The sequence below is a fragment of the Oryctolagus cuniculus genome, chromosome 10 (assembly GCF_051225735.1).
Source record: "Oryctolagus cuniculus isolate XC-2025 breed Fujian yellow rabbit chromosome 10, ASM5122573v1, whole genome shotgun sequence".
NCBI lineage: Eukaryota > Metazoa > Chordata > Mammalia > Lagomorpha > Leporidae > Oryctolagus > Oryctolagus cuniculus.
The window spans coordinates 24181126-24201736 of NC_142876.1; the positions used below are offsets into that span (position 1 = coordinate 24181126).

The following is a 20611-nucleotide window of genomic DNA, read 5'->3' on the forward strand; positions in this document are numbered from 1 at the left end:
ACAGTGATTATCACTGGGGGCCAGAATAAGGGGAAATTCTATTGTTTTTATAATATGCATATACACTTTTATAATTTTAAAAGTCAAATGACAGAAAACGAAAGGTGCCTAACTAAAGGTTTGAAGATATAGTCTAATGTTGGTTGTATGTAAAATTTTCATAAGGATATTTCTGCAAATCATTCTTTTTTTCCTTCCTTCTTTCCTTTGTTCACTATTCTATCATAAGTCCTGTAGAGAGAATCAATGGTGATAAGATAAGAATTATATTCTCTATAAACTTGCAAATTCAATAGATAAGCCTAAAATTCTTCTTTTTTAACTCTTCCTTTGCTTAAAGAAACCCAGCACATTCCAAACTAGTGATGTTCGTCCAGACAGAATTGAAAGGAAAACTATCTCCAACAATAATTGAAAAATCTATGCCTTCCAACTTAGTAAACTTCATCCTCAATGCAAAAGATGGAATAAAGACACACAAAACTCCATCAACACGTGATTACCATCATAGTGGTCATACATCATTCCAAAGGAGGAAATGAGGCCATTCTGCTATGAAAGCGTGTGCAGCATTATTGCAGTTTACTTCTAAGTCGACATGCAAAAATGCTGTGAAACTGTTCTACACTGTATTCTTATACAAATTACTGAAGATTCGTATGAAAACAAGAACTTACAACTGTGCAAGAAAGCAGCATTAAATATAGTTTTTAATCTCATATAAGAATGATGTTAAATAACCAGTGTTGTTAGTACACTGTTATTATTTGGTTTTGTTCCTTGGAAAAATGCTCTGTATAAGAATCAGTAAGAAAGCAGATAGTCAGAAGTCAGTGTTCATTAAAGATTAAAATACACTTTGAATTGTTTTTTCTTCACTGACTGCTTAAACTGGTAATTGTAGGAAATATGAACATAAAAATTGAAAGGAATTCCACGAAAATGTGTGGTCAATGACATTTAGAATTGAAAATTGAATGAGTCATGGATCAATGTCTGGTTAACATGTTCAGCTGATTCCACCCGAGTCCATACAACTAAAAGGCCCTACATATAGCACAAACAAACATAGGAAATTTAAGTGTAGGTGGAAAGTAGGCAGCAAACTGTGGGCTTTGGGATTTGAGGAATGGCATTCAATGAGTTATCTGGGTTTCCTTATTGACTTTCAAATATTTCAGGGCACGTCAGAAGCCTCCAACCAGGCATCACTGATGGGCACAAACCAAAAATAAAAGCAAAACCAAAAACCTGCCCTGAAAAGCCTGTTCCTGTTAGCTATAAGGTCAGGAAACAATATAGCCTAACAGAGCCAAAAAAAAGAAAAAAAAAATGTTGACACTACCCACCCTATGTCAGCCAAACATCAACCTAAAAACTGCATCCACTCCAGCCCCTTGGTTTCAGTGAGGCAGAACTATCCCATAGAGACAAGTAGTGGTACTCTGACACCTCACTCCGTGGCCCGTCACATTCTTTCCACATGCAGAATACTGGCACTCACACCCAAGACTGCCAGATGTCTCCTGATCAATCACAATATCAGTCTGGAAGCCTGGGATTTCATATGTGTCGCATCCAGATGCAGGTGCTCTGGATCCAGAGACCTGCGAAATAGAAAGTACCTGCCCCCTGCCTCAACACACACACACACACACACACACACACGCACACTATACAGTAATCAGTAGGAAACAGGATAATCATAAAAATACATTAGAAAAGGGAAAGATTGGGAAGCAGATAGTCACTGGTTCATCAGAAGTCTGATATCCCGTTGGGCCCATCATTCTGGCGGTGGGAAAATATTCCCTGACCAGGCTCCACTTCACTCAGCGGGAGCTGCTTCCACGCCCCCCCCTTTTCCAGTATTCTCCTTTAATCTTCCTGAAGAAATGATCATGGTAAAAAACTGGGTAGCTTTCTCAGGCTGCTTCCTATGCAAAGAAAGCTAGAGGTTCAGAGGCATTTTTATAGCTTAAACTTTTAGTCCAAGCACTTGTTTTTGCTAGTGCCAGTCCCTTTAAAACAGCTTTCCGTGTTTGATTATGGTCTACCATACATCATGGTCTCCCACACATCCAAAAGTCAGCACCTCTAAGTGGTACCAACATGCGTCTCCAGATTTTCCTACACTTACCTTTGAGTCAGGCTTCTGGAGAACATTAACCTACTTGAGATGCTCTACTCTGTACCACCTTAACACTTCCAGAGGTTTGCACAAAGTACTTAATAGTCTAGTTTACATTTTATATTTGACCTGTGTTCATTTCTTAACTTTGAAAATTTGCTCTGTGGAGAGGCTGATGAAAAGACAACAGTTCTACCTGCCAGCTGAATAGCTCCTAACTCTTCTATTTAAATCAAAGAGCTGGGATGCCAGCTCTGTGGCATAATAAGTAAAGCCACCACCTGTGGTGCTGGCATCCCATATGGGCGCTGAGTCCTGGCTGCTCCACTTCCGTTCCAGCCCTCTGCTGTGGTCTGGGAAAGCAGAGGAAGGTGGCCAAAGTCCTTGGGCCTCTGCACTCATGTGGGAGACACAGGGGAAGCTCCTGGCTCCCGACTTCAGATCGGCCCAGCTCTGGCCATTGCGGCCATTTGGGAAGTGACAGCAGATAGAAGACCTCTCTCTCTCTCTCTCTCTCTCTGACTCTGCCTCTCTGAAATTCTACCTTTCAAATAAATAAATAAATAATAAAATAATATAAAATAAATTGAATAAATTGAAGAGCTTTCAAATTGCCCAGCTCTGTTTTTTAAAAGCTTAACTTTATTATAGTACTTGAAGCCTATACAGTTAAGTGCCACCAGGTGGAGCTTTCTACATTTTTTTCTGGAGAGATGCTAGGTCAAGGCCAAAAGCTCATGGGTACATTTTCTGTTTTCCAAGGGATCACAGGAAGCTATTTGACCAAATGTTTCATAACAGCATCTAAAAGCCATCTCCTCACCTTATTTACATCCTCTGTTAACAGTTTTCTCATTCTCAATCCTCTACTGTCCAAAAACCTAAATGAGCTGTGTTGTGTAACCCTCCACTTCTAGGTGCCAACCTTTATAGCCATTATCTATTATTAAAATATCACAAAATAACCACAGTTTCTTTTGGTTGTTGGCTTAGAAAGAAAGAAAGGGGGCATGCATTCAGCCTAGCAAGTAAGACACCAGTTGGGATGCCTCCATCCTTTCAGAGTAAACTGGGTTCAATTCTGTGATCTACATCTTAAATCCAGCTTCCTATTCACACAGACTCTGGGGGTCTCAAGTAATTGTATTCCTGCCACCCAAATGGGAGATCTGGAATGAGTTTCCCCCTTCTTTGGCCCCAGCCCAGCCCTGGCTCTTCCAGGCATTTGGGAAGTGAACCAGAAGAAGGGAGTGCATGCATGTATATACATTTCATCATTAAATGATTAGCTGATGTGCTATCTCAGTGTTCATATTACTATTGACCTCTTTCTCTAGTGAATAATTTGGAAGTTGCTAATAATTGTTTTGTATATAAAATTAATGGATTACACAATCATCTATACTTCAACTTGTTTGCAATAATAAAAATTATTTTGATGGAATTACAACAGAAAGATCAGGAAATGTTTTGGGTAGCATCTAGAATGTTTATAAATAGTTGAAGTAAATATTCAAATTTTAATGATAAATCTAAATATGATGTCTTTGTTTTTGTTATTGAAACCAGTAATGCTGGTTAGATGTAATCTACATGATCACATAATTTCATGAGATGCTACAAAGGATGCTAAAGTCATTTAGTTATTCAGTCACTCAGAAGCCAAATAATTTAATTTGGCTGAACACTTTTAGCTAGTGCTGAACTTGAGGGCATTCCTTATCTATATACTGAGAGTATTGCCTCCAAATTCTTTTTATTGCTGGGGTGTCATACAAAAATTGATGATACTCAACTAGATCATGATGGTCTAAGTCTAAAGATGAAATATTCTACTGTCAACATAAATTTTTCTAACTCAGTATTAATACAGATGCTCAAAAAGTTCATGGAAATAGAATTTAAAGATAGATTTATTTTGGTCCAAAAAATTGAAATTCATGCACAGTTTTTTCATAAAACACATTTCTCATAAGCTATTTGAAAACCCCCTCATACATATTATTTCAAAACCTTTTACACCAAAATAAACTTACCTTTTAATTCCATTTTTCATGAACTTTTTGAGTACCCTCGTATATCCACAACATTTAGTTTAGATAAATCAGCTGCAGGCTGGATCCCATTACAGCAGAAATTTGTAATTTACTCAAAATTACCACTGAAACACAGCTCTACTGTATTATCCACCTTTATAAGCCCAATGAAAATTTCCTTACATATATATGAACATACTGTATATATCTGCAAACATACACACACACATCCATATATTTGACAGACACTGTGCACTGACTTCCATTCTACCCTGCTTCTAGTTGGAGAGGTTTGGAAAGCTTAAAAAGATGCACATACAACCTAATTTGCAACCAGAAGACTAGATCAGTCATCAAGGTGCACTGGATGAAATGAGAGCTAAAATAGAGGCTTAATTTTTTGCTGCTTATGCTGGCTGGAAAGGACAAGGAAAGGGAGGTTTTTCTTCGGTGTTTCAGTGTCTACTTACCAGATCCTTGTGTGCCAGAAGGTGGTACATCAACATAAGAGGCACCAGCAGCTTCTCAATTCCTGGTCCCTGAGCACAAATCACAAATGTAGGTAGCTGTTTCCCAGCCTTCCAGATGTCATAGAAGTAGTGAGAATGGTGAAAACATATTGAGTTCAAATTCTTCAATCTATTGTCCTATGAAAGGCTTTAAAAAAAATTAGTTTCTCTAATGGTTGATTCCATATGGTCCTGATATGTTTCTGGAAGCCAAGCCTAGAACTCACTCCTTTAGCACCTCAGTGATTTTGTAACCATTTAATTCACTATATTAAATCCCTTGTTGCTTAAGATATATATATATGGCCATCCCACTTTCCTGACCAATACATTTGAAAGAAGTTTATATTTTTCTCAGATTTCAGTATAACTTAAAATATTTTTTCAAAATATTAAGATACTACTTTATCTAATATATAGTAAGTATAACATAGTAAGGACTCAAATATCACCAAATTATGAGAGTCTCATATCTATATGTGAAATGCACAATCCTGTTTGTGAGCTAAAATTAACATGAATCAACTTTTTAGGAGAACAAGGCTCAAGGGAGAATATATTTCCTTTTTCCAGAAAAAAATATAGTATTGTGAGATGACAGGGTACAAGAGAAGTCCACACAATCCTCATAATTTGTTTACAAGTGGTGGCAGTATACAGAGGAGAGAAATGTGATAAGAAAACATAAAATCATTAAACCCAGGTTTGCAGATAGAAGACCAAACTTTGGGCCCACACAGGGTGATGACTGAAATGCAACTGCCTGGCAACTTTAAAGAGCTATACTTTTTGCAAAATAGTGACCCAGAAAAATGATTCAATCACAAAATATCAGACATATGATTTGGCAGGAAAAGTATCCCCTGAAAATCCATGCCCTCAATCTGCCCTTATCTGAGGTTTAATTTATTAAAATGAGAAATAAAACTGCTATAATCCAAAAGCTGTACCTATGAAATTTATATTTATTAAATAAGAGCTTTCTATTTGTATAAAAAAAGAGGGAAATAAAAGTCCATGCTTGCAAGCTGTTGGCAGAAGCAAGTACAAATATTTTCTGGAGAGACATCCTCATCCACACCTATATGAGTCCCACAAAGCCTAGCAAACATGAGCATACCCTGTGAAATCACAAAGCACATCAAGGAGAAGGCCAAGCACACTTGAGTTGTCTGCAGGAAAAAACAGAGTCCCCCACCAAAGAATTCAGACGTGTGTTACTTAATATAGAATAAAAGTGTGTTAAAACCATAAGTAAAAGCATGAGTAATAAATCAGGTTCAGTACAGTAGTATATGGAAAATATCCAAGCAGTTGTAAAGGAATGATAGAACTTCTGTATCATTCTAGGAATAGTGTACAGTTGAGACAGTTTAAGCAGAAAGGGATGGATTTATATGAATAAATTAGGTACTTAGAACATTATTTGGAAAAGTAGGAAGAAAGTTATAGGCCTGAGAGACGCCCCCAAGTATACCATGCAGGAGTTCTAACAGGGGAGAAACTATAATTAAGGCAACATTGGAGCTATTAAAAGCAAGAACATTCTAAAAATGTTATAGCACAGATGTAAATCAAGTATGAATAAGTTGTTACCTTTGCTTCTACAAATATTTCTTGACATCCATAAGCTGATAACCAAGCACCGGAACAGAAAGCCCAGTCACTAGCTCTATAACAACATTTTCTCTCTCTCTTAATCCCCACAAAACCAGGAATACTAAGGAATGTTACTCTACAAGTGATTCATCTTTGCACCTTGTCAGCAGAAAATAAATAAGAGAGCCTCTACATTCAAGTTTTGTGGGCATGTATCTAACTGGTAAGACCTAATTTCTACCCTGAAGACTCATAATGTATTAATGCTAAAGGGACTTGGTAAGGAGGAGGAGGAGGTGAAAACTCAGAGAAGCAGTTTCCTGGAATCACTTCCCAACTCTGAAAAAAGGCTGTAGATTTACTTCGTACAGAAGAGTAAAACAAATGAGCTCTGAGTCTGAACTGTTGAGTGCCTGATACAGTACTTATGAAGCATTCTAGGAGCCGGCGCTGTGGCACAGTGGGTTAATGCCCTGGCCTGAAGCGCCAGCATCCCGTATGGGTGCTGCTTCGAGACCGGGCTGCACCACTTCCAATCCAGCTCTCTTCTATGGCATGGGAAGGCAGTAAAAGTTGGCCCAAGTCCCTGGGCCCCACTTGGGAGACCCAGAGGAGGCTCCTGGCTCCGGATCAGCGCAGCTCCAGCCATTGCAGCCAATTGGGGAATGAACCAGTGGATGGAAGACCTATCTCTGTGTGTGTGTGTGTGTGTGTGTGTGTGTGTGTCTCTCTCTCTCTGCCTCTCCTCTCTCTGTGTAACTCTGACTTTCAAATAAATAAATAAATCTTAAAAAAAATAAGTATTCTAAAAATATGATTAAATGACTACACATTTTGACTACTGATATTTTCAGTTCCTTTTCCCTATGTTTTTCTAATAACATAAGCAGCCAAACATCAATAATCCAAGTGAGATATTTTTAGCATATCTAAGAAACATATACAGCCCAAAAGAAAAGAATTAATGATACAAACATTAGGTGTTCTACCAACATGACCTCGCCAGGAACTCAAAGCTGACAAATTCTATCCAAGTAATTAGAGCGTCTAATAAAAATATTTACCCATTTTCTTCAACAAGTAACAGTAGACCAAAATCTTCAAAGAGAGAAAAAAAAGAAGAAAAGTAGAAGACCCTCATAGAATTCTATGCTCAGCAAAAATGCTTAAAACATTAAAAGTAAAATAAAAATGACATACATCAGCCATATGAAAATTGAAGGAACTCATGCGCAAGAGACTTGTACTGTATAGAATAACTTAAAAAACACTAACTCCTTAAAGAAAGCATAGAAAATGAAAAGAAGCATAGAAAAAGGTGTAAAGGACACTGGGAAAAACAGGAAATATAGGTTGGTAGATTTAAACCCAATCATACAACTGAGCACATTAAATACAAACAGTCTGAAACACAAGACTGGATGAAAAAGCAAACTCCAACTAACTGCTGTGTATAAAATATTTTAAATATAAAGACACAAATAGGTTAAATGTTAAAGATTGGAGGCCGGTGCTGCGGCTCAATAGGCTAATCCTCCACCTAGAGGCGCTGGCACACAGGGTTCTAGTCCCAGTCGGGGCCCCAGATTCTGTCCTGGTTGCCCCTCTTCCAGGCCAGCTCTCTGCTGTGGCCCGGGAAGGCAGTGGAGGATGGCCCAAGTGCTTGGGCCCTGCACCCCATGGGAGACCAGGAGAAGCACCTGGCTCCTGCCTTCGGATCAGCGCAGTGCTCCGGCCGCAGCGCGCCAGCCGTGGCGGCCATTGGAGGGTGAACCAACGGCAAAGGAAGACCTTTCTCTCTGTCTCTCTCTCTCTCACTATCCACTCTGTCAAAAAAAAAAAAAAGTTAAAGATTGGAAAATGGGTAAGTGGTCTAACATTAACCAAAAGAAATATGTAATATCATTGGAAAAGCAGTTTTCAGAGCAAAGAATTTATGAGGAATAAAGTAAGGTTATTTCAAAGTAATAAAAGTATCAGTTCATCAGGAGAATTTAATAGCCCTAATTAATGAACCTTCAAAATACATGAAGCAGAAACTGACAAAACAAATCCGCAATTATAGTTGGAGATTTAAATATTTGTCTCTCATTAATTGTTAGAATAAATATACAAAAAATCCGTTTGGCAACAGAACTTTGAGCACTTTGAATATTTACAAAGGTAGCCCACATTTAGGATCATAACACATCTCAAAAATTATATTCTGTAGCCTAATAAAGAATCTGTTTGCTTTTTGTTCAGGATTACCTGGCATGGAGCTCCTAAAACTCATGAAATTTCCCAAAGAATAGTAATGCCTTTGCTACTGGGAATACCCAGTAGGTTCTGAGAGAGAATGCTAGTGATGTCACTCACGGCAGGCCCACAGATAGCTTGGGAGGAGAAGGAAGCTGGAGATTGAACTCAAACACAGTCAAGAGTGAATGAATCATGCCTCTATCATGAGATGGCAAGAAAAACTGCACTTCCTGATTACCTGATGTTTTGTCTTGACTTAGAGTTACATAGTTGTTGGTTATAATTACTTATTAGCATGTTCATTTATGTTTATTCACTTTCCTATATATAAATTTCACAATAGAAAGGTATTTTTAATATTGAAAATCATCTAAATTTGATTAAAGCCATAAATCTATAGATTCAGAAAGGACCAAAATCCCAAACATGACAGTATGAATCTATAGCTAGACATAATAGAAACAGCAAATCATTAAAGATAAAACAGTATTCTTAAAAATGGCCTATAAAGTCAGTTCTAAATCCATAGTTTTAAAGATATAATTTCAAAAAACAAAAAGTAAAAAGAATCCTATTTAGAAGGAATATCTGAGATGCAAGAAAAAAAAGATAACCACTCCCATGAAATAAGCATTTGGGCAAATCTAAACAAATACCGACTTACATAAAATACTAACAAAATCCAATTTACAGATTAAAGAACTAGAGGAATTTGATTAGAATACTCTATTTCAACATCTCTGTTATTTGGAAAGAGGGCACAGATATTTACTATTTTTGAGATGTTTAAGAATGTTTAATTTTTAAGGGTAATCAAAAGTACTTGTGGGCAAGTATTGTGGCATAGTGGGTTAAGCTGCCACCTGCAGCACAGGCGTCCCATAGGAGCACCAGTTTGTGTCCAGTATGCTCCACTTCCCATCCAGCTCCTTGCAAATGTGCCTGGGAAAGCAACAGAGAATGGCCCAAGTCCTTGGGCCCCTGCCACCTACGTGGGAGACCTAGAAGAAGCTCCTTGACTCCTGGCTTCAGCTTGGCCCATACATCTGGGGAATGAACCAGTGGAAGGAAAACTTCTGTGACTCTGCCTTTCAAATAAATAAAACAAATCTTTAAAACAATATATACTTGTAACAGAATATTCACATTTCATAGGGAAAATATGTAACAAATAGAAGATCCAACCAATCCCAAAAGATGACATGAAGGGATAAAGTTGAGAATTAAACATAGCACCGAGAAAGAATGCACAAAATACAATGGCAAAAATAAATCCAAATAGGCTTGCATTTTGCAGTATTGTTTATACTATATAGAGGAATCTCCTGACCTAACTCCCCTACACTTAACCCAGGGTGGGAGGGGGGGAGAAAAAGAGTTTAAACAAAAATAGGAAAGGATCAGGAAGCATCAGACAAGAAGCAGTCTTGAGAAGCAGGGTTTGATCCGAAGGCAAATACTGAGAGGGCAGTCTGCAACTGACTTAGAGTCTAAGCTTCAGGATCAAGTAGCAAGGTCTGGGGACAATGACATTCAATTAGCATCCCTGAAGGGGACACATGAGATGCCAAGGAGTTTATACTACCTCACTCAGACAAGCAGCAAATGCAAATCATATCTGAAGGAAAGCATCCACAATCTAGATCCCTGGTCTTCCTAAAGATTAAACTAAGACACATACTCAGGGAAATGAGCCACAATGGTACACAATCACCACAAATTTAGGCTTATAAAGTCTTAAACATTGAAATGGTCAGAAATAGAGTGTTAACAAATGTTAAAATTGACCTACAAAACACTTTAGTGAATGAATAGGAAGATTTTAAGAAAAATCAAATAAAAATACAGTTATCAAAACTAAAACCATCATTTATATTTATTTGAGAGTCACAGAGAGAGGAAAAGGGGGCGGGGTGGGGGGGTCTTCCCTCTGATGACTCATTCCCCAAATGGCTGTAACACCCAAAGCTGGGCTGATCCAAAGCCAGAAGCCAGGAGCCAGGAGCTTCCTCTGGCCATCTCCCATGTGGGTGCAGGGACCCAATCACTTGGGCCATCCTCTACTGCTTTCCCAGGCCACAGCAGAGAGCTAGATCAGAAGAGGACCATCTGGGACACGAACTGATGCCCACATGGGATGCTGGCACTGCAGGCAGAGGCCCAACCTACTATACCACAGTGCCGGCCCCCCATCATATTTTAAATAGCAGATGAGATGCTGATGAAAAATGGATTAGCAAACTGGAAAATGGAATTGATAAAACTACCCAAAATACAACAAACAGAAACAAGAGGCTGAAAACTATGAGACACTGAGACATGAGGAATAGAATATGAAAGTCAATCACTGTACAGAGTCCTAAAACAGACAAGAAACAAAATCTGAAGAGTTAAAATGTCTAAAAATGTTATAGAATATGTATTGAAAGTTACAGGAAACAAGCATATACCAAGAAAAATAACAAAAAGAAATTCACATTTCCAAACATTACAGTAAATTTGCAGGACCTGAAAGATAATCTTAAAGAGAGGTTAAGATCACCTACAGTTAATTCTGAAGCCCGAAGATGTTGCCTAACTTAAGGCTCTAAAATAAGTAGCAGAACAGTGTTACATCCCCTGCATTCTCACTCCAGAAACCATGCTTTTAACTACTATTTTAGCTTCTCTTTTTTTTTTTTTGACAGGCAGAGTGGACAGTGGGAGAGAGAGAGACAGAGAGAGAAAGGCCTTCCTTTTGCCGTTGGTTCACCCTCCAATGGCCGCCGCTGCAGCCGGCGCACCGCGCTGATCCGATGGCAGGAGCCAGGATCCAGGTGCTTTTCCTGGTCTCCCATGGGGTGCAGGGCCCAAGCACTTGGGCCATCCTCCACTGCACTCCCTGGCCATAGCAGAGAGCTGGCCTGGAAGAGGGGCAACCGGGACAGAATCCGGCGCCCTAACCGGGACTAGAACCCGGTGTGCCGGCGCCGCAAGGTGGAGGATTAGCCTATTGAGCCACGGCGCCGGCCTTAGCTTCTCTTTTAAAACTGGTCAAAACCACTTACTTTCTTACTCTTCATAACCATTTTTTTCTTGAAACATTTCTAGCTGCCCAAGTAAGTTCAATGAAATCATTTCAAGGATTATCAAGTGATACACCTCCTTTATGAGTTCAAATACCTCACCAGAATACATGTAGAAACAGTATATAGTCACTGACAAATATGTACAATGAATAACTGATGTTCTTGCTTTTGTTAGTTTATGTAAAAACATTTTTAGGGGCCAGTACTGTGGCAAAACAAGCGAAGCCACTGCCTGCAGTGTCAGCATCCCAGGTGGGTGCCGGTTTGAGTCCCAGCTGCTCCGTTTCTGATCCAGCTCTCCGCAATGGCCTGGGATGGCAGTGCAGGATGGCCCAAGTCCTTGGGCCCCTGCACACACATAGGAGACCCAAAAGAAGTTCCTGGCACCTGGCTTCCAATGCAGCCATTTGGGGAGTGAGCCAGAGGATGGAACACCTCTCTTTCTTTGCCTCTGCCTCTCTGTAACTATGCCTTTCACATAAATACATCTTTAAAAAAATTTTTTTATTTGAAAGGTAAGAAAACAGACAAAAAGAGAGGTAAAGATAGAGATCTGTCTCCCGTGTGCTGGTTCACTCCCTGAATATGTGCAACAGCTGGGGCTGGACTAGGCCAAGGCCAGGAGGAAGCAACTCAATCCTGGTCTCCCATGAGAATGGTAGCGACCCAACTCCTTCAACCATTACCTGTTGCCCTCCAGGGTATGCATTAGTAGGAAAATGGAATTAGGAGCAGAATTGGGACTAAAATCCAGGTACTCTGATATGGAATGCAGGTGTCCTAAGCAGTGCCTTAACCACCAAGCCAAAAACCTACCTCCAAGTTATTATTTTTGATAACCCCAAACTATCTGCTAAAATTCCTTGATGCTAAGAAAATTATCAAATTCTAAGGAATCCAAAACTAAATTGAAATTTCTTCCTTTAAGTATTTTTAGGTTTAGTCTTTATTTACATTTGTGTACTTTCTTTTTGAAGTCTTTATTTTAGAGCAGAAATTACACGCTGGAGACCAGGAGCCCCCCTATATCAGTGCTGAAAAACACTTCAGTATATTCTAGAAAATATTCCCTCTCTCTGTTTTGCAAATTATAAAATGGCCTTGATTTTATACCCAATTTTTAATCTGGTAGGCAAAGGCTGAAGTCAGTAGCAATGGAAGAAAGCCAATATAATTTAGTAAATGTGTGCATTACCCTCCATTGCCTCTAAGCCCTAAAAACTGGCAAGAAGGAAATGGACTTCTTCCATTATCTCGTATGCTCATTTCTATTCCATCTATCCTCCAATCTACTTTTATGGAGAGTTCCTTCTACCACTATTCTGTACAATAAATACATTTCTTTTCACCTCCAACTGCCTACACAGGTACTGGCCACATCATCCATTCATTCAGTATTTACTGAATGCCCTCTGTCTTCCATGTACTGTGACAGATTCCAAGTATACAAAGAAGGATTAATGGAATATATACTGCTTTGATATTTTACAAGTCAACTTATTAAATTAAATGGTATTATAATATTTCAGTCAAAATTAGCTACAATTTAATAGGTTAGTTTGCAGATTTTTTATTTGGCTGTTTCCAAACAGGTCGACTTCCTGTATTTCACAGAAAACAGATTGTTCTTCACCAGAGCACAGCAATGACACAGGGAGTCTAATTTTTGTATGTAGGCATATACATCTCTTACTCTCAATTTAAGGAAAATGCACAAAAGCTGACCATGATATTATTTTTATTGAAAAGCAATATAAAATGGAAATAATATGAATATTTTACATTATTTCTTCTGTTATATTTTTATGCTTTGTGCTGGAATTTACTTCCTGAAACATTTTACATTGGATTTCCACATTATTGGATATCTATTAGTGTTCAATTAGAACAGCTTAAAAAGCTGCTAATCTCTAGCTTTTCAGACCTTTCTTCTTAACATGTTTACTTATGTACAATGTGCAGATCTGATTTTGTTCTCCTCCACTCAGCCAACAGTTCTTTTTGTACATCTTCTGGCAGTTCATAGAAAATTTGAGGGTCAATGTCAGAAGGAAAAGTAATTTTCTCGTCGGCAGAATCTTGCTCTCTATTTTCTGTAAGTCTTTCATCATGAGAACCTGTTGCTATTGTTTGCTTATGGCTATGTGCAGTGTGGCTTTTAGTGAATAGTTGATCACTTTGCAAATTTGGAAATGAATGAAAAACTGATACAGCAGGGCTTGTATTTGAAAAGTGGAACCCCTGAGATTCTTTAGATTCTTGACCTGTTCTTTCATCTTTCAGTCTACTATCTACATAATAATCCTTGTGGCTAGACAGAAAAGAAGAACTACTGCTATTTAAGCCTGATGTTCCAGGTTCACACAAAGAGGATACCTCTTTGCTACTGGATAAATGATCTCTAGTATTCAAGGGAGTATCTCGCATTTGTTTTGTAGAGAAGAAAGACAACACTCCTCTAGAGGCATGCAATGGACAACTCAGACTTTCTTTTCCTTGAAAATTCTCTGTAGATTTCCCAGAAAGGATTTCTTCTTGAATATCTCTTGGAAGCTGCTTAAAGACTTCTTGGTCAATACCCTCAGGAAGTGAATGGAGTGGAAATTCATTAATATCTTTTTCTTTAGAAAAATCTGTAGTATCTACTGGAGACTCCCCAGTCCTTGTACTTTCAATTCTTCCACTTGGTACAAAACTCCAATTTGTTTTTTTGTCTTTAGAAAAATCTTCCATATGAGTGTCTTTTATTTTCTAGAACACAAGGATAACAGAGTAATTTAGATACCTGACATCTTTTAAACACCCTCACTGCTGAAGAGTGCCAGTAGCTAGTATCTGACAAAATGTTTTTATCCTACTCAGCAACTTCAAACCTTTATGTTCGGTTCCAAACAACTACAGATGATTAGTCTCACACTGCTGTATGGGCCTTTACTCACTATTCTAGGAGGAGGCTTCCTTTCTAGATAGCACTAAGTCAGAGCAGTATTCAGAGGCCTAGAAAGATCTTAACAATCATGTGTTCAAATTTGCAATACTATAAATAATAGAATGGCCTTAAAAAAGCTAATTGATTCATCTAAGGAAATATTTTTTAAAAGGCAGAAGTATGGGGCTGGCGCTATGACACAGCCGGTAAAGCAGCCGCCTGCAGTGCCGGCATCCCATGTGGGCACCAGTTCAAGTACCGACTGCTCCACTTCCAATCCAGGTCTCTGCTGTAGCCTGAAAAAGCAGTAGAATATGGCTCAAGTCCTTGAGCCCCTGCACCTGTGTGGGAGTCCCAGAAGAAACTCCTGGCTACTGGCTTTGGATTGGCATAGCTCTAGTCATCCCAGCCAATTGGGGAGCGAACCAGAAGATGGAAGACTTTCTCTGCCTCTCCTTCTCTTTCTGTACTCTGACTTTCAAATAAATTAATAAATCTTTAAAAAAAATAGGAATTTAACATCAAGGACTGGTATTCCAAAAATTACTTTTATTATAAAGAGTAACTTTAAGAAAAGCAAAAATGATTTGGTAATGGTAAAAGTTGACATCATTAAGATATAGCATTATTTTACATGTAAGTAAAATGAAAATTTAAAAACACCTCCACTTCTCATTTGTACAATATGATTTTTCACTTAAATTTCTCCTTTAGCTTTAAGCTCCATTAAAATGTATATATTTTCAAATAGTACTCAGTAAGCATCAATATAATAATAACTTCAAATATTAAAAGGAGGGGCTGGCGCTGTGGCGTAACAGGTAAAGCCACCACCTGCACTGCCAGCATCCCATATGGGCCCAGTTCAAGTCCCGGCTGTTCCACCTCTGAATGGCCCAAATCCTTGGACCCCTGCACCCACATGGGAGACCCAAAAGCAGCTCCTGGCTCCTGGCTTCAGACTGGCACAGCTCCAGCCATTGCAGCCACTTGCAGAGTGAACCAGCGGATGGAAGACCACTCTCTCTCTCTGCCTCTCCTTCTCTCTCTGTGTGTAACTCTGTCTTTCAAATAAATAAATAAATCTTTAAAAAAAATTAAAAAGTACAAGAGATTAACATCATATTTATTAAGCACCTACAGTATGTTAGACATATGCAAGGTACTTACATTTATATTTATTTCTATAATGCCACAGTAAATTAGCGGTCTAAAATTCCTATTCTTCAGATTAATTAAAATATAAGAAGTAAAATTTTTTTAAAATTTTCTATAAATGGAATAAAAAGGATACCAAAAAAAGTAATTTAAAAAGGGCATTCAGCCACTATTTACATAATACTATATTTTCATTTTTAATATAAGTGGAAAGAAAATATCACTAAATTATAGTATTAATTAAATTATAAATTTAAAATTTTTTGTTTTAGTTAAAATTATAGGCATTAACAATTTAATAAAAGATTTTTTAAAAAAACATGCCAAATTTACTAAATTTTTAAAAAAGTTTTAGTGTTGAAAATGCTGGTTTATACCTCTATGTATGCAGTTAATTTCTACAATTCTAAAATCAGTAGTCATTTCTATCAATATTTATCAGAATACAATATAATTTCAAAACTAAGAAAATTCAAAGACTTGAGCTACAAAGTTGTCAGAAGGGTGCTGGCAACATATATATAAATTGATAATAAGATCTGATCTCTAGTGTCTGAAGATATGCTTATATTTATGAGCTAATCCATCATATTCTGTATACTGGTAGAAAATGTGTTCACTTCCAAAACAGTGACTCTCCATAGTGTTTTTCTCTTTTACTCAGGGATGCTACGTCTTCTTATTAGAACACAATACATTTAAGGTCAGCAACCATAATATGGTAGGTAAAGCAACTTCAGAAAGTTTGTGGGAAAGTGGAATTAAAAGATAAGTTCATTTTGATGCCAAAAAAATTGCAATCTACACTTGTAAAGGAGTCTTCAAAGAGTTTACAGAAAATACATATTAGGAGAAAACAATGCATGGATTTCAAAAATTTTTTGCACCAAAATAAACTTATCTTTTAATTCGCTTTTTCTATAAATGTTGTGAAGTACTCTCATAGCCCAAACAAGTAAATCATCCAAACAATATCACTGGAAAGAATGTCTAACTTATATCAGCTAAACACAAACTCAGACCCAATAAGAAAGTACTTACAAAACTGCGCTTGCCAGGGCGTGTGGTTGCTAATGATGGTGTTAAGTAACGATCCATAGGCCCTTTCTTCGCGCTACTTAGTTCTTTAAGGTTGCAGAAGCACACACTTAGAAGGGTAAGGTGAAATGGCATCTTCACATTCACCATATTTCGAAAAAGTTTCATAAGTATATCAACCATAGGAGTCATCACATCATTACTTCCTAAATAAAATATTTAAGAAGACAATATATAAATATATTACATCAATCAATATTAAGAGCTTAGTATAACTTACATTGCTTAGATTAGGAAATTAAAATCCTAAATATATGTCTTTGATTATCTTGGCATTACACACTAAACAAGGACATCTCAACATAATACTAAATACCAAAGGAGTTAGTTTTCAAAAGATGGGAAATATGGGGTTTCTGATTAAAGTAAAGTGATAGAGTTGGAAAATCTTCCCCTCCCTAAACTATTATAAAACTGAACAAAAATATATTTAAAAAAACCATCTTAGGGATCTGGAAATGAAACAAAGGCAAACAAAGTAAGAAGCAGTGATTCATGAAAAGTTGCTAGACCTTAAGAAGTGGGTGACAGCAGCCTTACTGCTGAGACTGTTCACATACCCCTTATACAGCTCAGTTAATGAAATCACTCCACCACGGTGATGCCGGCTGTGAAACCCAGAGCATCACTGATAACGATAAACCTGGCTTGAGGCAGGGGGCAAAAGCTCCACTCACACTCACACTCAACAGTGCTGTTAGTAAAATGAGCAAACATAGTAGGAAACAAATGGGGAAATCCCACAGCTTTGCTAGCCTGAGGTTACAGTCATGGTATGGGTAAATAAACGATAAGTGGGATGGCCAGCAATTTAACCAGGATATCTGGAAATGGGAGATCCACTGAGGGTCTAGCTAAGCTCACCTAGGTGACTGAGAGACTGCTTGCATACAGAGGGAAGGCCAGAGAGGGCCCAAGCTCACCACACATTCTTAACTGAAATGGCTACGTGTATATTGAGGAGAGATACAGGAAGATCTAGCAGAAAACAAAAATCAAGGCAGTGAAAAAGTGTTTAGCTCGCAATTAAGATGCCCATATCCCACATCAAAGTGGTATTCCATTCACAGGTTCTATTGCTGGCTCTGGCTCCTGACTCCAGCTTCCCACCAATGCAAGCCCTGAGAGGTAGCAGTGATGGCTCAAGTAATTGGGTTCTTGCCTCCCAAGAAAGATAGAGACACATGACTCATCACAGAAAAGAGAATAATATATACAGCTGTGCCTATTTACAATTTATTATCTTTCTGTTCCAAATTTGCCCTTCAGTAGCTGCTATGCAATAATAAACTAGACTCTAAATAATTTTTCCAGAGAACCTAATGTAAGCTTTGTCAATACAGACCACCAGGGGAGCACTGAGGGAGGAAGGGGCTTTTCTTCCTGGTTCCAGTGTACAGTCATTTACTTTTTCTTGGTCCTGTTGCATAATCTGTTCATAGCACCTATGTGTGAGCACATCCAGCAGTGTTCTGCCACACCACAAACATGTAAAATGGGCCCTCTCCTAGCAATCACAAGCCTCAGTTCCAAGCTTGGTATCTAGCTTACAATTACCTTACCACTCTAAGACTTCTGGTGGTTAAGACCCTGTTTGTCACACCAGCTTCTCATAGCAGAGTGCCTAGATTCAAGCCCAGCTCTGCTCCCAATTCCAGCTTCCTGTGTACCTGGAAGGCAGCAGGTAATAGCTATAGTACTTGGGTCTCTGCCACCCACAAGGGAGACCTGGACTTGGTTCCTGGCTCCTTACCAGTTGGCCTAGCAGGCATTTGGGGAATGAACTATAGATAGGATATTTGTCTGTCTGCATGACTCTCAAATTATTTATTTATTTATTTGAAAAGCAGAGTGACAGAGCATGAGAGTGGGAGTGAAACAGAGGTATGGAGGAAAAGGGGCGGGAGGATGGGTGTCTTCCATCTGCTGGTTTACTCCCTAATTGCCCACAACGACCAGGGTTGGGCCAGGCCAAAGCCAAGAGCCAGAAACTCCACTGGGTCTCCCACGTGGACAGCAGGAACCAAGTACCTGGGCCATTATCCATTGCCAACCAGGCATTTGAGCAGGAAGTTGGATCAGAAATATGAAGCAGCTGGGCCTCAAACCAGCACTCTAATTTGGGATGCAGATGTCCCAAGCAGCAGCTTAACCCTCTGTGCCACGATTCCTGTTCCTCAAATAAAATTTTTAAAAATTCAGAAGTTTTTAAAAGTAATACCGCATGCTCCAACTGCAAACTGTGGCCCAAGTCTTCCTGCATGCCCACCAACAGCCTTCACTGGTCTACAGCCAACCGCTTTCTACAGCCTTCACAGACAGATGCCATCTCTTCCACCCTGCTCTAGAAGCAGAACGCATTCCTTCAGTGCAATCACCCATCAGCCTCTGCTTACCTGGATGCTCCAGGGCTGTTTACAGAAGCCTCCCAACATACCCAAAGTCTGAGGCATGGGGAACACTTTCAAGGATCATTTATCCAGGAAAATTGTCATTTAAAGTACACCATAAATTTTAGTTACATTGAGCTGTTTGATACTATTTCTCAACTCTTCAAACTCAACCAGAACTCTATCCAAGATAGATCATATGCTAGGCAATAAGTTTCAATGAATTTAAATGGATTGAAATTATTCAAAGTTTGTTATTTAATGAACATTAAATATAAATTAGAAGTCAACAACAGAAAAAAAATTAGGGAAATCATCAAATAATTGGAAATTAACACATTTTTGAAGATTGGGGTAAAGGGAACAGCATTGTGGCATAGAGGGTAAAGCTGCCACCTGCAATGCCAACATTCCATTATGGGTACCAGTTCGAATCCCAGTTGCTCCACTTCAATTCAGCTCCCTGCTAATGGCCTGGGAAAATCAACAGAAGGTGGCCCAAGTGTTTGGGTCCCTGTACCCAACTGGAAGATCTGGTTCCTGGCCTGTCCCAGCACTGGCCATTGCAGCCATCCGGGGACTGAACCAAAGGATGGAAGATTTCTCTTTCTAGTGTGTGTCTCTCCCTCTCTCTCTGTAAAGCTTTCAAAGTAAATTAATTAATTAAACAAGATTAGGGGTAAAAAAATCAGAAGAGATATAAGAAACTATTTTGTCCTTATTGAAAAACAAGCAAAGCAAATTTACAGACTTCAACTAAAGCAACTACTTAAAAGGAAATACAGGGGGCTGGGCTGTGGCACAGAGGGTTAACGCCCTGGCCTGAAGCACCGCCATCCCATATGGGCACTGGTTCAAGCCCAGCTGCTCCACTTCCAATCCAGCTCTCTGCTATGGCCGGGGAAAACAGTAGAAGATGGCCCAAGTGCTTGGGCCCCTGTATCCACCCACCCGGAAGAAGCTCCTGGCTCCTGGCTTCAGATCAGCGCAGCTCTGGCTGTTGCGGCCAACTGGGGAGTGAACCATCGGATGGAAGACCTCTCTCTCTGCCTCTCCTCTGTGTAACTCTGACTTTCAAGTAAATAAATAAATATTTATAAAAAAAGGAAATATAAAACTTTAATTAGAAAAGAACTATAAAATAAGTAACCTAGGTATTTATCTTAAGAAACCAGGAGGGAAAGGAAAATTTACCTTAAAGCAAACAGAAAAAATGTAAGGATCAGGAAACAACTGTAGTAGAAAAATAGAAAAATGTTTCAAAAAGTTGATCAAACTAAAATTTAAAGATAAATTTATTTTGGTGCAAAAAATTTTTGAAGCCCTATGGTATTCTTCAAAGATGCATTTTTATGAACTTTTTCAAGGCCCATAACAGAAAAATAATGGAGATAACAAAATTGATAAACCTTGGCTAAAATACCAAAATAAAAAAGATGTAAGTTATCAAAA

General features: G+C 38.6%; 2 protein-coding genes across 20 annotated transcripts in view; one reads left to right on the forward strand and one right to left on the reverse strand.

Moving 5' to 3' along the window:
* Nucleotides 1-20611, forward strand: part of STARD6 (StAR related lipid transfer domain containing 6) — a 58397-nt gene that overhangs the window by 26679 nt on the left and 11107 nt on the right. For 4 of the 8 annotated variants that reach the window (XM_089305124.1, XM_089305125.1, XM_089305126.1 and 1 more), the window contains one exon: nucleotides 341-864. In XM_089305124.1, the coding sequence (XP_089161250.1) occupies nucleotides 341-542 (202 nt within the window). In that variant the 3' untranslated portion in view covers nucleotides 543-864. Of the gene's footprint in view, nucleotides 1-340; nucleotides 865-6391; nucleotides 7073-20611 lie in introns of those variants that run through there. The other 4 variants (XM_089305123.1, XM_089305127.1, XM_089305122.1 and 1 more) reach the window with 4 other exon arrangements.
* The window catches only part of POLI (DNA polymerase iota), a 40672-nt gene continuing 20071 nt past the window's right edge, over nucleotides 11-20611 (reverse strand). For 7 of the 12 annotated variants that reach the window (XR_016213991.1, XR_016213990.1, XM_002713542.6 and 4 more), the window contains 2 exons: nucleotides 16713-16915; nucleotides 13139-14335 (listed from right to left, as the gene is read on the reverse strand). Coding sequence is in view for 7 of the 12 variants with exons in the window: in XM_002713542.6 (XP_002713588.2) it covers nucleotides 13526-14335; nucleotides 16713-16915 (1013 nt within the window). In the remaining 5 variants the exon portion in view is untranslated. Of the gene's footprint in view, nucleotides 232-4607; nucleotides 4707-13138; nucleotides 14336-16712; nucleotides 16916-20110; nucleotides 20231-20353; nucleotides 20393-20611 lie in introns of those variants that run through there. The other 5 variants (XR_016213989.1, XR_016213988.1, XM_051851202.3 and 2 more) reach the window with 4 other exon arrangements.